Source organism: Pipistrellus kuhlii, unplaced genomic scaffold (genome assembly GCF_014108245.1).
Source record: "Pipistrellus kuhlii isolate mPipKuh1 unplaced genomic scaffold, mPipKuh1.p scaffold_m20_p_13, whole genome shotgun sequence".
Classification (NCBI taxonomy): Eukaryota; Metazoa; Chordata; class Mammalia; order Chiroptera; family Vespertilionidae; genus Pipistrellus; species Pipistrellus kuhlii.
This window is the reverse complement of record NW_023425438.1, coordinates 4,679,919-4,692,628: the sequence shown is the minus strand read 5'-3', so window position 1 is coordinate 4,692,628 and position 12,710 is coordinate 4,679,919. Positions and strand designations below refer to the sequence as shown.

At 42.5% G+C, this 12,710-nt stretch overlaps 1 protein-coding gene across 2 annotated transcripts in view; it reads left to right on the top strand.

Moving 5' to 3' along the window:
* Window positions 1–12,710, top strand: part of APOB (apolipoprotein B) — a 37,840-nt gene that overhangs the window by 13,896 nt on the left and 11,234 nt on the right. The window contains exons 16-25 of one of the 2 annotated variants that reach the window (XM_036434702.2): window positions 928–1,119; window positions 2,009–2,176; window positions 2,629–2,843; window positions 3,633–3,797; window positions 5,277–5,398; window positions 7,528–7,738; window positions 8,335–8,510; window positions 8,634–8,821; window positions 9,296–9,429; window positions 11,904–12,277. In XM_036434702.2, the coding sequence (XP_036290595.1) occupies window positions 928–1,119; window positions 2,009–2,176; window positions 2,629–2,843; window positions 3,633–3,797; window positions 5,277–5,398; window positions 7,528–7,738; window positions 8,335–8,510; window positions 8,634–8,821; window positions 9,296–9,429; window positions 11,904–12,277 (1,945 nt within the window). Of the gene's footprint in view, window positions 1–927; window positions 1,120–2,008; window positions 2,177–2,628; window positions 2,844–3,632; window positions 3,798–5,267; window positions 5,399–7,527; window positions 7,739–8,334; window positions 8,511–8,633; window positions 8,822–9,295; window positions 9,430–11,903; window positions 12,278–12,710 lie in introns of both variants that reach the window. The other variant, XM_045580498.1, reaches the window with a different exon arrangement.

Below are 12,710 nucleotides of genomic sequence, written 5' to 3'. Positions count from 1 at the left end.
TATTTTCATTATTATTCACTTCTTTCTTTGGCTCTCACATCAGTGCAATAGCTTATTGAAAGCAAAATTCACTTTGAAACTAGCAAAGCCCCCACTGACAGAGTAGAAAATAGATTGTATAATCTGGAGCTTCTTAGTCTTTAACTTTTTGCTGCCCAGAGTGTGGTTCATTCACTGGCATCAAATCAAAGTTTGTTAGAAATGCAAGTTCCCAAGCCCCACTGGGATCTACTGAATCTGAGCCTGCAATTTAATAGGATCCCCAGGTAGCTTGCACACACATTTCCATCTGAGAAGCAGGGAGGTCATTCATGCCTAGGTGCTCACAGATAGCCCCACCTCCATTTTCTAATCTACTCACCTCCACTTGTGGCTGAGGGTCCTTGATATACTTTGAGTCTGTCAATCACTCTTTTCTCTCTAGATGCCTAAGCATCAGTCTATGGAATTCTCATCTCTAAGAAACACTTGTTAAGTGTCAGGTATTTTTCAAACTTTTGGCCAATTTATTTGGCAAATCGTTCTCCCAAGAATCTCCTACCTAGTATTCTTCCGTAGACCAAAGAGAGGGGGCATAAACAGGGGAGGGGAGAGAGATAGAGGATCTGCTCATTGTGTGGAGCTATAGAGATCCTAGCATCCTGGAGAGCAGAGATCCCTCTTTCTATGCATTCATTATTCAAAGTAAGAACAGTGGGGAAGCACCGCTGTCCCTGACAAGACCTTAGTTTTGTTCATCTCAATTTGAAGAAGCTCTTTGTCCTTCAAAGAAGAGACGAGAGCCTGATTCCATTGTCTTCCCTGTACCTGACCCTGACTGCTTGTATTTAGGTCCTTCGTGGTCAGCAGACAGGCCCCATGTCAGAAACCTAAAGGTGTTTGACAGTTCTGACATCTCACTAGATATGTTGTTGTTAAAAATCCTAGGACATGGTCAAAGGAATTATGGTTAATGTTGAGAAGCTGATCAAGGACTTGAAATCCAAAGAATTCCCAGAAGCCAGAGCCTACCTCCGCATCTTAGGAGAGGAGCTTGGTTTTGTCAGGCTCGAAGACCTCCAGCTCTTGGGAAAGCTGCTCCTGAATGGTGTCCATATTCTGAAGGGGATCCCCCAAATGGTAAGTGGGTCAGGCCCCATCATGGGTGATGAGATTACCCTGTGCTCTTTTTAGCTCTCCCTGCAGATTCTAGCCACACAACCCAGCAAAAGTGTGTGAGCTCCCATCAAAGTTTGCCTTGATGTTCAGTGAAGAAGATTCTTGGATCACAGGGAATTGGTAACATTTAGAAATTAAACTGTTAGATGAATCTCTTAAGACCATTCATTTGTTCATCTGGAAAATAATGCTACAGATTTATTTTAATATTGAAATGATGTAAGAATATATTTGGCAAACATTCACCTATTATCTAAATGTGAGCTATAGTTTTTATTAATTTATTAAGAAGGAGAAAATATGGACATTTACTCCCTAGGATTTAATAAATAATTTGCTTTAAGAAAATATTTCAAGTTATTTTCTAGCTATGTCTTAAAAAACAAAAGCCAAAGCAAACTAATATGTATGTCATCTCAATAACTCAGTTTCAAAAACTCAGTGATTTTTAAATTCATTTTATCCCAACATATTGTACTTTGAGTAAATCTTCATTTACGCTTAAACTCAAAAAAAAAAAAAAAAAAAAAAAAAAAAAAAAAAAAAAAAAAAAAAAAAACAGAATAAAGCCATGCCAGACAGTGAGACTTCAATCCCAAAAGCTTTGAGGCACAGCAAAGTCTTAAATGCCTGCAGAATCATCTGTTGAAAATGATATGATATCTATCCAGGGCAATATTTTATATCCCAATATGTTGAAATCAATAATCATTCATGTTTACTTATTATACTATTCAGCTAATCTATGCTAGATCCAATAGAAGAATTATTGTCTAATGGGAGGGAGCATTTCACAAAGCCCACTTCGAGGAGGCTGACGTTTCATGGTTCTCCCCTGTTGGGTCTACAGATCGCAGAGGCCCTAAAGAAAGGTTCAAAGAATGACTTGTTTCTTCACTACATCTTCATGGACAATGCCTTTGAATTTCCCACTGGACTCGGGTTACCGCTGCAAGTGTCCTCCTCTGGAGTCATCACTCCTGGAATCCAGGCTGGGATGAAACTGGAAGTAAAGGATGTAAGAGTCCGTTCACCTTCTGATTTCCTCCGGTTGTTCTTTTCCTCCTGGGTGATGCCCTTGTGCAACTTTCAAATGTGTTTCTGGTTCAAGGTGAAGTGTCTCATCGGTGTAATCACCACATTCATGTTTATGAAAAACTTTAGGGTTCCACCTCGCTAGCTGCCATGGGGCATGGTGGTCACATAAGAACTCAGCTATTCTTTCAACACATGAGGATCCCTGTCATCTTTTTATCTTATGCTTAAAGTTAACTTGGGCACTTTCTCGTCCTGGGTATCAGTGTTATCTTGGATAATAGAGAATGGAGACTTTGGCTTTCTTCCTTCAAACAAATCACAGTAATGTTTGCTGAGGTGTGCTCTATCCAGACATGTTTGCCCAGGGATGGGGAGGGGGGCTTGATCTGACTGCACGGGACTAGGCTGAACAGGTCATTTTCTGACTTACAGAAGATGCAGATGGAACTGGTGGCAAAGCCCTCTGTGTCTGTGGAGTTTGTGACAAATATGGGCATCGTCATCCCAGACTTTGCTAGGAATGGGGTGCAAATGAACACGAACTTCTTCCATGAGATGGGCTTGGAGGCCCGAGTTGGCCTAAGCTTCAGGCATCTGAAGTTCAGCATTCCAGCTCCAAAGAGGCCAGTCAAGCTGCTCAGTGTCAGGTAATTCCTTCAGTTAATTCTGACTAGCCAGTTTGAAAGAGAATGGAGTCTGTACCTGCAGGACTTGGCCAGGCCAAACAGTTAATTGAGATAATTCTGGCCCCAGTGGATCTACGGGGACAGAGGGAGAGAAGGTACTGGAATGCCTATTTTTAACCTAGCCTAGACTCACTAAATAATTACAATTTCCCCAACCTTTCACATTTTACTAGAGACTAAAGACCTACTGATTAACTAATTGTTATTAGGTTGTGACTTTTCATTATTCATTTGTTTGTTTTGAGAATGAAAAAAACACTAGCTCTAGAGAAATCATCCTTGGGAGTGTGTGTGTGTGTGTATGTGTGTGTGTGTGTGTGTGTGTGTGTGTGTGTGTGTGTGTTTAATGCAGATGGAAAAAGGCCAGTAGAGACCGAGGTTTCAGATGAAAGAGACACAGGGCACTTCTTCCCCTGCATCACAAGAAGGAAGGGACACTCCTGAGGTCAGGTCCCAACAATGGTTATTTAACACCTCTGAGCCTCTGTTTTCTGTGTAAAATTAGGGTCCCCATGCCTGCTGTGGTGGGGATTGCAGATAACAAGTGAAACACAGAGCCACTGTGCTTGTTAGCCTTGTTGATGTTCTTCTTACTATGATTTGTTTCAGAATAAATCAAAGAATTTGAGGTGAGTTTAGACAGGGGGGATGTAAAGGGCAAGATCAGGGGGCATTTGTGCTTAGAGAATCAGCGATGTTCATTTCGATCCATGACTTGGAGATAACTCGGGATTTTTCTTTCTTCACTAGTAACACAATGCATTTGGTCTCTGCCATCAAAGAATTGACTCCACCTCTAACGGAGAACAGGAATTCCTGGTCAACTTGTAAGCCTTTCTTCACTGGCCTGAACTATTGCACCACGGGCACTTACTCCAACACCAGTTCTTACTTTCCTCTGATCGGAGACACCAGGTCAGCCATGCTCAATGTCTTGCCCAGCATCTGCTTACCTTCCACCTTATGGCCACCTAACATGGCAACAGAAAAAATGCTGTGTGTTGTAGGCCTGTTTCACAAGCCTCAGGGATTTGCACCATCTATTAATTATTTAAAACAGTGGTCCTCTACCCGGCACACCTGAAGGAAACAAATTCCTGCCTAAACTTTGAGTCTAGGACTGGATTCTTCCATAGCGGGGAAAGGAGTGGGCAGTATTGGAAGGTGAGCAGTCATGACCACTGAGGGAAGTCTTAGTTCAAAAAATAAATAGCCAAGTTTATTTATTTGAGGGACCTACACCCTGAGGGACCTACACCCCAAGGGACATACACCCATAGCCATTGAGAAACACTCCCTGAGGGACCTACACCCATGGCCATTGAGAAACACTCCTTTCAAAGCATCTCTTTGGCCCTGGCTGATGTGGTCAGTAGTTGTAACATCGGCCTCTGAACTGGATGATGGTGGGTTCGATTCCCAGTCAACACACAAGTGGAAAGGCACCAATGGATATATCTCTATCATATTGATATTTCCTTTCTCTCTCTCTCTCTCTCTCTCTCTCTCTCTCTCTCTCTCTCTCTCTCTCTCTCTCTCTCTCTTTCTCTGTCTCCTTCCCTACCTCCCTCCCTCCCTCCCTCTTTTTCTACCCTTCCACTCTATCTAAAAAAAAAAAAAAAAAAATCAATAAAAAAATATCCTTGCCAAGACCAGTTTGGCTCAATGGATAGGGGACTGAAGGGTCCCGGGTTCGATTCCAACCAAGGGCATGTACCTTGGTTGCGGGCATATCCCCAGTGGGGGGTGTGCAGGAGGCAGCTGATCGATGACTCTCTGTCATCAATGTTTCTAGCTCTCTAGCTCTCTCCCTTCTTCTCTGTACAAAATCAATTAAAATATATTAAAAAAATATATATCCTCACTCCTTGGATGAGGATTAAATAAATAAATTTATAAATAAGTAGTAAAAGCATCTCTTTGTGGAAGGTGCCCCCTCTTTCTCCTTATGCATTAGATAAGGGGATCGCAGCACAGATTCCAATTTACTTCTAACTCTGAGTTTCTGAGCCTCCAGATACATTGGGGTGGCCTTTCCTGGAGCCCATTGTTGTCCAAAGCCTTTGCCTTGCTTAAAAGCAACTTTTCTTCAAACCCCTACCCCACTTCCACTGCTTGGTCTCAGCTTTGCTCACACAACTAGCAACTCCTGCTTTTCTACTTGTTCAGAAACCTTGGGAATCCTGGGCTTTGTCCTTTCCTTGAGCTCTTGGAGGGACTGAAAGGGACCATAAAGCTCCTCATTAGTGAAGGAGAAGAGTCAATGTTAAAAAAAAAAAAAAATTTAAAAAAAGGACCGTGTTTTTGTTGCTGTTGAGGCTAAGTTGCTTTGTTGATGTTCTCATCGTCATGGAAAGCTCTAACAACTTTCTCTATGCATTGTAGCATCTTTAGATATGAACTGGAACTGCAGCCTACGGGAGAAGTGGAGCAGTATTCTGCCAGTGCAATCTACAATCTCCAGAAAGAGGGCAAGGCCCAGGTGGACACACTGGAGTTTGTAGCTCAGGCAGAAGGTAAGTATCTAGAAAATGGCTCTTCCATCTCTGCCCTCAGTCTCAGGTCCAGAACTTACAAGGAGGACATCTTCAAGTTAATGTGTATAACAAATAGGTACTGAGTGCCTGTTATGTGTTGGGCCTATTCTTAGAGCTGAGGCTAGGACAGTAAGCAGTGGAGATGGTCTCTGCCCTTTTGGAGTTTATAGTAAACTAGAGGCCTGGTACACAAAAATTTGTGCACTCGGGGGGTCCCTCAGCCAGGCCTGTGCCCTCTTGCAGTCTGGGACCACTTGGGGGATGTCCACCTGATGGCTTAGGCCCACTCCCTGCATGGAGTGGCAGTGGAGCACCCTTAGCACTGCCTCGGAGGCAGGAGAGGCTCCTTCCACCACCACTGTGCTCGCAGCTATCAGCCGGCTTATGACTGAATGGAGCTCCCCTTGTGGGAGCACACTGACCACCAGGGGATAGCTCCTGCATTGAGCATCTGCTCCCTAGTGGTCAGTGCCTGTCACAGCGACCAGTCGTTCCAGTCATTCTGCCCTTATGGTTAATTTGCATATTACCCTTTTATTATATAAGATAACCAAATAAGTAAATATTGAGAATGTCAGATTGGGGCTGAGGAGAAAAATAGGACCTAGAGGAGTCCAGAGAATGTTGGGAGTAGGAAGAGGTGGGAAGGAAGTGCCATTTTGAATGATACAGTCTTACCGCTAGAGGGAGCATAGAAGAGAGACTTGAAGGAAGTAATGGGGTAAGCCATAAGGAAAACTTTACAACCTGAGGAGCCAGTAGGTACAAAGGCCCTGAGGCAGGTGTATGGCTGCTGTGGTTGAGGAAAAGAAAGGAAGCAAGTATGACTGAAGCAGAGAGAGTGGGGAGGAAATTGTGGGAGATGAGGTCAGAATGAGAGGGGAGGTGGAGAAAGAATAGCCTTGTAAGTTTCAATAAGGACATTGCTTTTACTAAGTGAAATAAGAAGCCACAGGAGAGTTTTCCTGATTTGATTTATGTTTATGTTGAGGAAAGACTCTAGGGGCACAAAGGCAGAGAAATTAGTACGTAGGCTATGGCAGTAATCCAAGCCAAAGGTGGTGGGGCTTTGGATTAGAGCAGTGGCCTAGGAGATCTGAGATGTGATTGGATTCTGGCCATATTTGAAGATTAGGCTGACAAGGCTTGCTGATATAGTGGGTGTTGAATGTAAGGAAAAAAGGGATCTGACACTAAGTTTTTTTGGCCCATGAAACTGAATAATGGAGATGCCATTTACTGAGATGGGCAAGGCCACTAGAGAAGTGTTTTAGGGGATGGGGCAAATTTAGATGTTCACTTCCAAAGATTTTTTTAGGTAGGAATAGTGTGTTCCAAAATTAAATTAGAAAAACAAACTCACAGGGTGCATGCTAAAAAAAAATATGTCATGTAACAGTTTGGCAAAGGACATAAAATGGGTAAACCTCCGAACTGAAGGAAATATGAAACCCTGTTACAAAGAAAGAAGGAGTCAGGCAGGAAAGAGGGTGAGGGAGGGACAAGGGACCTGGGAGGGTGTCATCATTGGAGAGTCATATAGAGTTGTCACATCTGCCTGACGCAGAAGGACCTCGAGCCCTTACTGACCCCTGAACATGCTTAGTGTTTCCCACAGCAGGTCCTTTGTGAGATTCTCTCTTCCCAGAATGTACCATGGCTCTACCCTTCTCTTCATTCAAGTCTCTGCCCAAATATCCCCTTATCAGGGAGGACTTCCCTGGCCACCACACATGAAATAGCACCTCTTTTATCCCTTTATAACTTTACTGTCATATCCAGTTGCACTTTCTTTACAATATTATTTGCCATCTGACATAAATAACTACTTGTTTATTATCTGTATTCCCACACCAGGATGTGAGCTCCATGAAGGCAAGAACCCCCTCCCCATTCCCCAGTGCCAAGAGCAGTGCCTAGCACATGATAAATATTGGCAGACTGAACAAGTACATGAGCACCACTGAGTTAAAAAATTAGGGTAAAATCCTGCAGTGTTTCCTCCTTCAAGCCCATAGAGTACTTGGTGTTTCTCTACCCTTTTCTCTCTTTCCTTCCCAAACAAAGCTTCTGAATGCATGTCTTAATCATCTTTTGCAATCTTTCAGGTGTAAAGCAGACCGAGGCCACGATGACAATCAAATATAACCGGCAGACTATGACTTTGACCAGTGAAACGCAAATTCCAGATTTTGACATTGATCTTGGGACAGTCCTCAAAGTTACTGATGAATCTGCTGAGGAAAAAACATCTTACAAACTCACCATCGACATTCAGAACAAGAAAATCACTGAGGTCGCCTTCACAGGCCACATAAGGTAAGGAAGGCTTGGGGTGATCTGATTGGAGCGGCTGGCCCTCATGGCTTTTTCCTGTCTTCCTTTGCAGCTCTAAAGCTGACCAGACCCATCATTCCCAGTCCACAGTCCAAGGGGCAGGGCCCTCAACATTCTGAGCCTCTGCACATGTCCAGTTAGACCTGTTTGCCATTTACTGGGTACTTACTATTCATCAGGCAATGTGCGGGGTGTTTTAAAGACATCATCTCAGTTCTTATAATAAACTCCAAAGGAGGTACAAGTTTCTGTGTTTCATATATAAGGAGACAGTAGCTCAGAAGGGTTAGGTACTTTGGCCAAGACCATAGAGCTAGTAAATGTCAGAGCAGCATTCAAACATTTTTTGAAACCCTTCTCTTTCTCCCATATCCCCCTGGAAAGTCCTGAATTTGTTCTAAGTTGACTATAGAAGTTGACTGGGCACTTACTATTCATCATTAATTTGATCTCTGGAAATTTCTCTGAGCCATCCATGTATTTCATTTTTATCACCACAAGTCGGACTTCTGTTTATTTTTGTGTATCTTCCTGGAATGGGCAAAGTCATTGATATCAAATGATTTTCTTTCCAATAGTTATGACAAGATGGAAGAAGGCAAAATCAAAGGTGTTCTTTCCATACCGCGTTTGCAAGCTGAAGCCAGAAGTGAAGCCCTCGCCCAGTGGACTCCCACCAAACTGCTCCTCCAAATGGACTCATCCGCCACAGCATATGGCTCAACAATTTCGGAGAAGCTGGTATGGCGTTATGGTGAGTACCTCTCCCCCATAGGAGCGCTTCTGAGAGCGCTCTGGACTTGAGTGTGGTGTTGGGGGCCATTGGTTAGAAGCTGACCTGGGACCACTGACAACTATTTCACATGTGTGCTTTCAGATGAAGAGAAGATTGAATTTGAATGGAACACGGGCACCAATGTAGACACCAAAAAAGCAGCTTCCAGTTTCCCCGTGGATCTCTCTGATTATTCTAAAAGGTTGCATATGTACGCCAACAGTCTCTTGGATCACAGAGTTCCTAAAACAGACAAGACTTTCCGGCACGTGGGTTCCAAATTAATAGATGTAAGTACAAATCAGTCAATAAGTACATGGTTATAAGTGCTAATTACATGCTCAGCCCTGAGTTAGGTGAAGGAGGGGATCCAGAGATGGATAAGGCATGCTTCCTGCCCCCAGGGAATTTTCTGGGGGAAAAAGAAACATGCGTGCATGGTGAGCCAGTTACCCAAGACTGTAGATGATAAGTGCAAACAAATATACTAGTAAGCGAAAGAGTTTGGCTAGACAAAGGAATCAAAGGAAGTGTCAGGCACTGGCTAGGAGTCTGACTATGTTATATGTTCCTTTAATAAAGTATAGGAAGTGATCCATGGCTAACAAACAAAAAAATGTATAATTTTCTATAATTTGTTTTTAACTTGCAGTGCATCATCCTACTTAGAAATTGATCTGTCAAATATGGATTATCACCTAATGTTAATTGTACTTTGAGTCCTTTCTATGCCCACTGCTCTGAAAATGTCTATTATTTTGTAGGCATCAAACACGTGGTTTCAGAAGGCATTCATGCATCTTCCTTATGCCAAGAATGTGCAAGATTACCTAAAGCAGTTGAAGCAGAAGTTGGCACTGACAGAGTTCCACATTCCAGAGAACCTCTTCTTGAACAGGTATAAAAAAAAAAAAATCAGAACATTTTCTTTTTTTATATTTTCTTAAATTATTTTGTTCTTCTTTAAAATATATTTTTATTGATTTCAGAGAGAAAGGGAGGAGAGAGAGACACAAACATCAATGATGAGAGAGCATCATTGATCATCCAACTCCTGCATGCTCCCTACCAGGGACCAAGCCCAAAACCTGGGCATGTGCCCTTGACTGGAATCAAACCTGGGACCCTCAGTCCACAGGCAGATGCTCTATCAATTCAGCCAAACCAGCTAGGGCCATTTATTATTATTGACAGTACTGCAGATGTCTCCCTTTATCCCCTCTTGGCCCTTCCTCGCCCCCCATTCCCCTGTTCCTGTCCTATACCCTAGGCCTTTATCACACTATTATCTAGGTCTATAGGTTATGCATAAATGAATACAAGTTCTTTGGTTAATCTCTTCTCATCCCCCTCCCCCTCTGAGGTCTGTCAGTTTGTTCTATGCTTCTATACCTCTGGACCTATTTTGTTCCTTTGTTTATTTTGTTCATTCAATTCCACATATAAGTGAGATCATGTGATACCTGTCTTTCTCTGACTGGCTTATTTCACTTAGCACAATACTCTCAGGTCTCACCTTGCTATCCCAAAGGTTAAAAGATCCTTCTTGTGTTTTATATATAGCCACATAGTATTCCATTGTGTAAATGTATCACAGATTTTTTTCTATCCACTCATCTATTGATGGGCATTTGGGCTGTTTCCATATCTTAGCTGTTTATAGTAAATAAAAAAATTTCTTGAATCACACAAAGTAAGCGGAAGATTTTACTTAGCATGATTTAGACTCTAATTCACATTTTTAAGGGAAATAATTTAAGCAGAGAGTTATAACTGAAGCATCAACACTGTGGCATTTTTGCATTATTAAACATGAGGTCAGAATGTGAATTCCAATCCAGTAAGAAAGAAGCTAAGAAATAGTTGAGGATTTAATACTTTCACCCTAGTATGTTTTATTCACTGCAACCTGAACTTGAAAGCCATTCAGTTTTCCTCCATTATAAGTAAAGTCCCCCTTTGTTCAGGATCAGAATGTACTCATAATTGTTTGTGAAGAATTCAAGAGTGTCTAGCAGAATTGTTGACTACAAGTTTGCCATTGAGCTCGGAAGGGGCAGTCACTGAACACTGAAGAGAGGCAGCATTCTGAGAGAGTATTTCACTTTAGCAATAGAGCTTCATCCTCACAGTGAAGTCAGAGTCCCAATTGCTCAGGCCACTTTTACTTTTGTGGAAATGCACGTAATGCTTTGCTTTATTTCACGGAAATAAAATTTAAAATCTGAGCATGAGCTGCAAAGGCAGTAGTCTTTTCTAGATTGACTCTTCTCTGTATGATCTTCAGGGTTAAGAAAATAAGGGGCCTGTGTCACATGGGCCTTTCCATAGTGTGTGGCTGAGCCACAGAGTTTACTAAACCAAATAAGTGTGAAAGAGACGAATTCTACCAAAACACTCACGTGGACATGCCTGTTGAAGATAAGCAGGAAAGGGTGGCAGCTTCCAAGAATCCAGGAACCTCTTCCTTCACCACCAGGGCCTCTGACCAGCAGTCTTCTTTGTGCTGGAAAGACAGGACCATGGACCTTAGCATCAGCCTTAGCCCCTCACCCCCCAGTTTCTGTCCTATCCTAGGCCTTTACCATGTTAATTGCACTAGTGTATGGCAGAATCCTGGATGGGTGGCATCCAGTCCCTGTTGGAGTAGTGCAATGAACAGCTGATTTACTTACAACATTTAAAACTCTGTCATCCTACTCTATTCTTATAAGTTATGATAATAGGCCATGATCTGTGGATAGTATTGAAGAGATTGCAACCTGGTTTGGATATTTTTCTCATTTTCTATTTACCACCATGAGGTCAGCAGAGATCACTGCACAGATAACATCAGAAAAGTGAATTCAAAAACACTTCCACCCTCAGTGGAAGCTAGCACTCTATCCTGTGTTCTTTCCACATGTCATCTTGCTTGAATCCAGTTTAGCAGGTATGGATTAATGGTCCCCTATGTGCAAGATATTACACTTGGTGCAGTGAGAAGAATCACCTAAAAAAGTAACCCTTCCTCCCAGAAAGATACCATGTAGACATGGACAAAGTGCGAGCAAATAAGTTCTAATTCTATAAGCAGATTTATGGCATGCTTTGAGATAGGTGTAAGGGGCTGTGTCACTATCAGAACAAGAGAAGTTAACTGTGACTTAAATAGGCTGGTACTGATAAGGAAGTGGTTCTTGGGTTTGGAATGGATGTGAGTGTTTGATAGGTGGACGTACAAGAAGAGGGACTCAAGCATAAGTAGCATGAGGAAAAGTGAGACTGGGCTTGGAAACGGGGTACACACACTACCTCTTGGAAGATCAGGTAGCAGAGAATTTTGAGTTCTTGATGTCTGATTATGGACATTGTCTTTGTTCTTTATTTCAGTGATGGCCGGGTCAAATACACCTTCAATGAGAACAGTGTGAAGATTGAGATTCCTTTGCCTTTGGGTGGCAAATCCTCCAAAGATCTAAAGATGTTGGAGACTGTTCAGAGACTAGTCATGAGCTTGCCAGTTTTGGGATTCTACCAGCCACCTCAAGAATACCAACTCCCCAATTTCACTGTTCCCAAGTTGTATGAACTGCGGGTGCCTCACTTGGGTGTTCTAGACCTCTCCGCAAATATCTACAGCAACTTGTACAACTGGTCCGCTTCCTACACTGGTGGCAACACCAGCACAGACCACTTTAGCCTTCAGGCTCGGTACCACATGAAGGCTGACTCTGCGGTTGACCTGCTGTCCTACAGTGTACAAGGTGGGTCATGCTTGGGTAGAGGGTACACAGGGCTAATTCCTTGCAGGCTCGGATGGGATAGCCTCCTCCAGGGAGAAAAAAGACTTGGGCTTTTTACAAATATTTTTCTTGTTACTTGGATGTCTATTCATTTATTCGTTCATTTTTTCAGCCAATAAAAATATTTTTAACATATAAAATATACTAAGTAGCCTACTAGGCAGTAACAGAGAAAAAAGGTAAAATGGCAATTAAAATTCACCCTAAGAGGTACTATGATAGCGTATCATGTATAAGTATAAGGTACAGAGGAAGCACTTAATAACGAAACCCAGAAACATCGTTAGTGGCCAGGGAAGTCTTCCTGTAGGAATACTCTTTGCTATCAGATTTTATGCTTATGGTAGAGATGGAGGAGACTGTTATACAACTGACCCAGATCAATGGGGCTTTA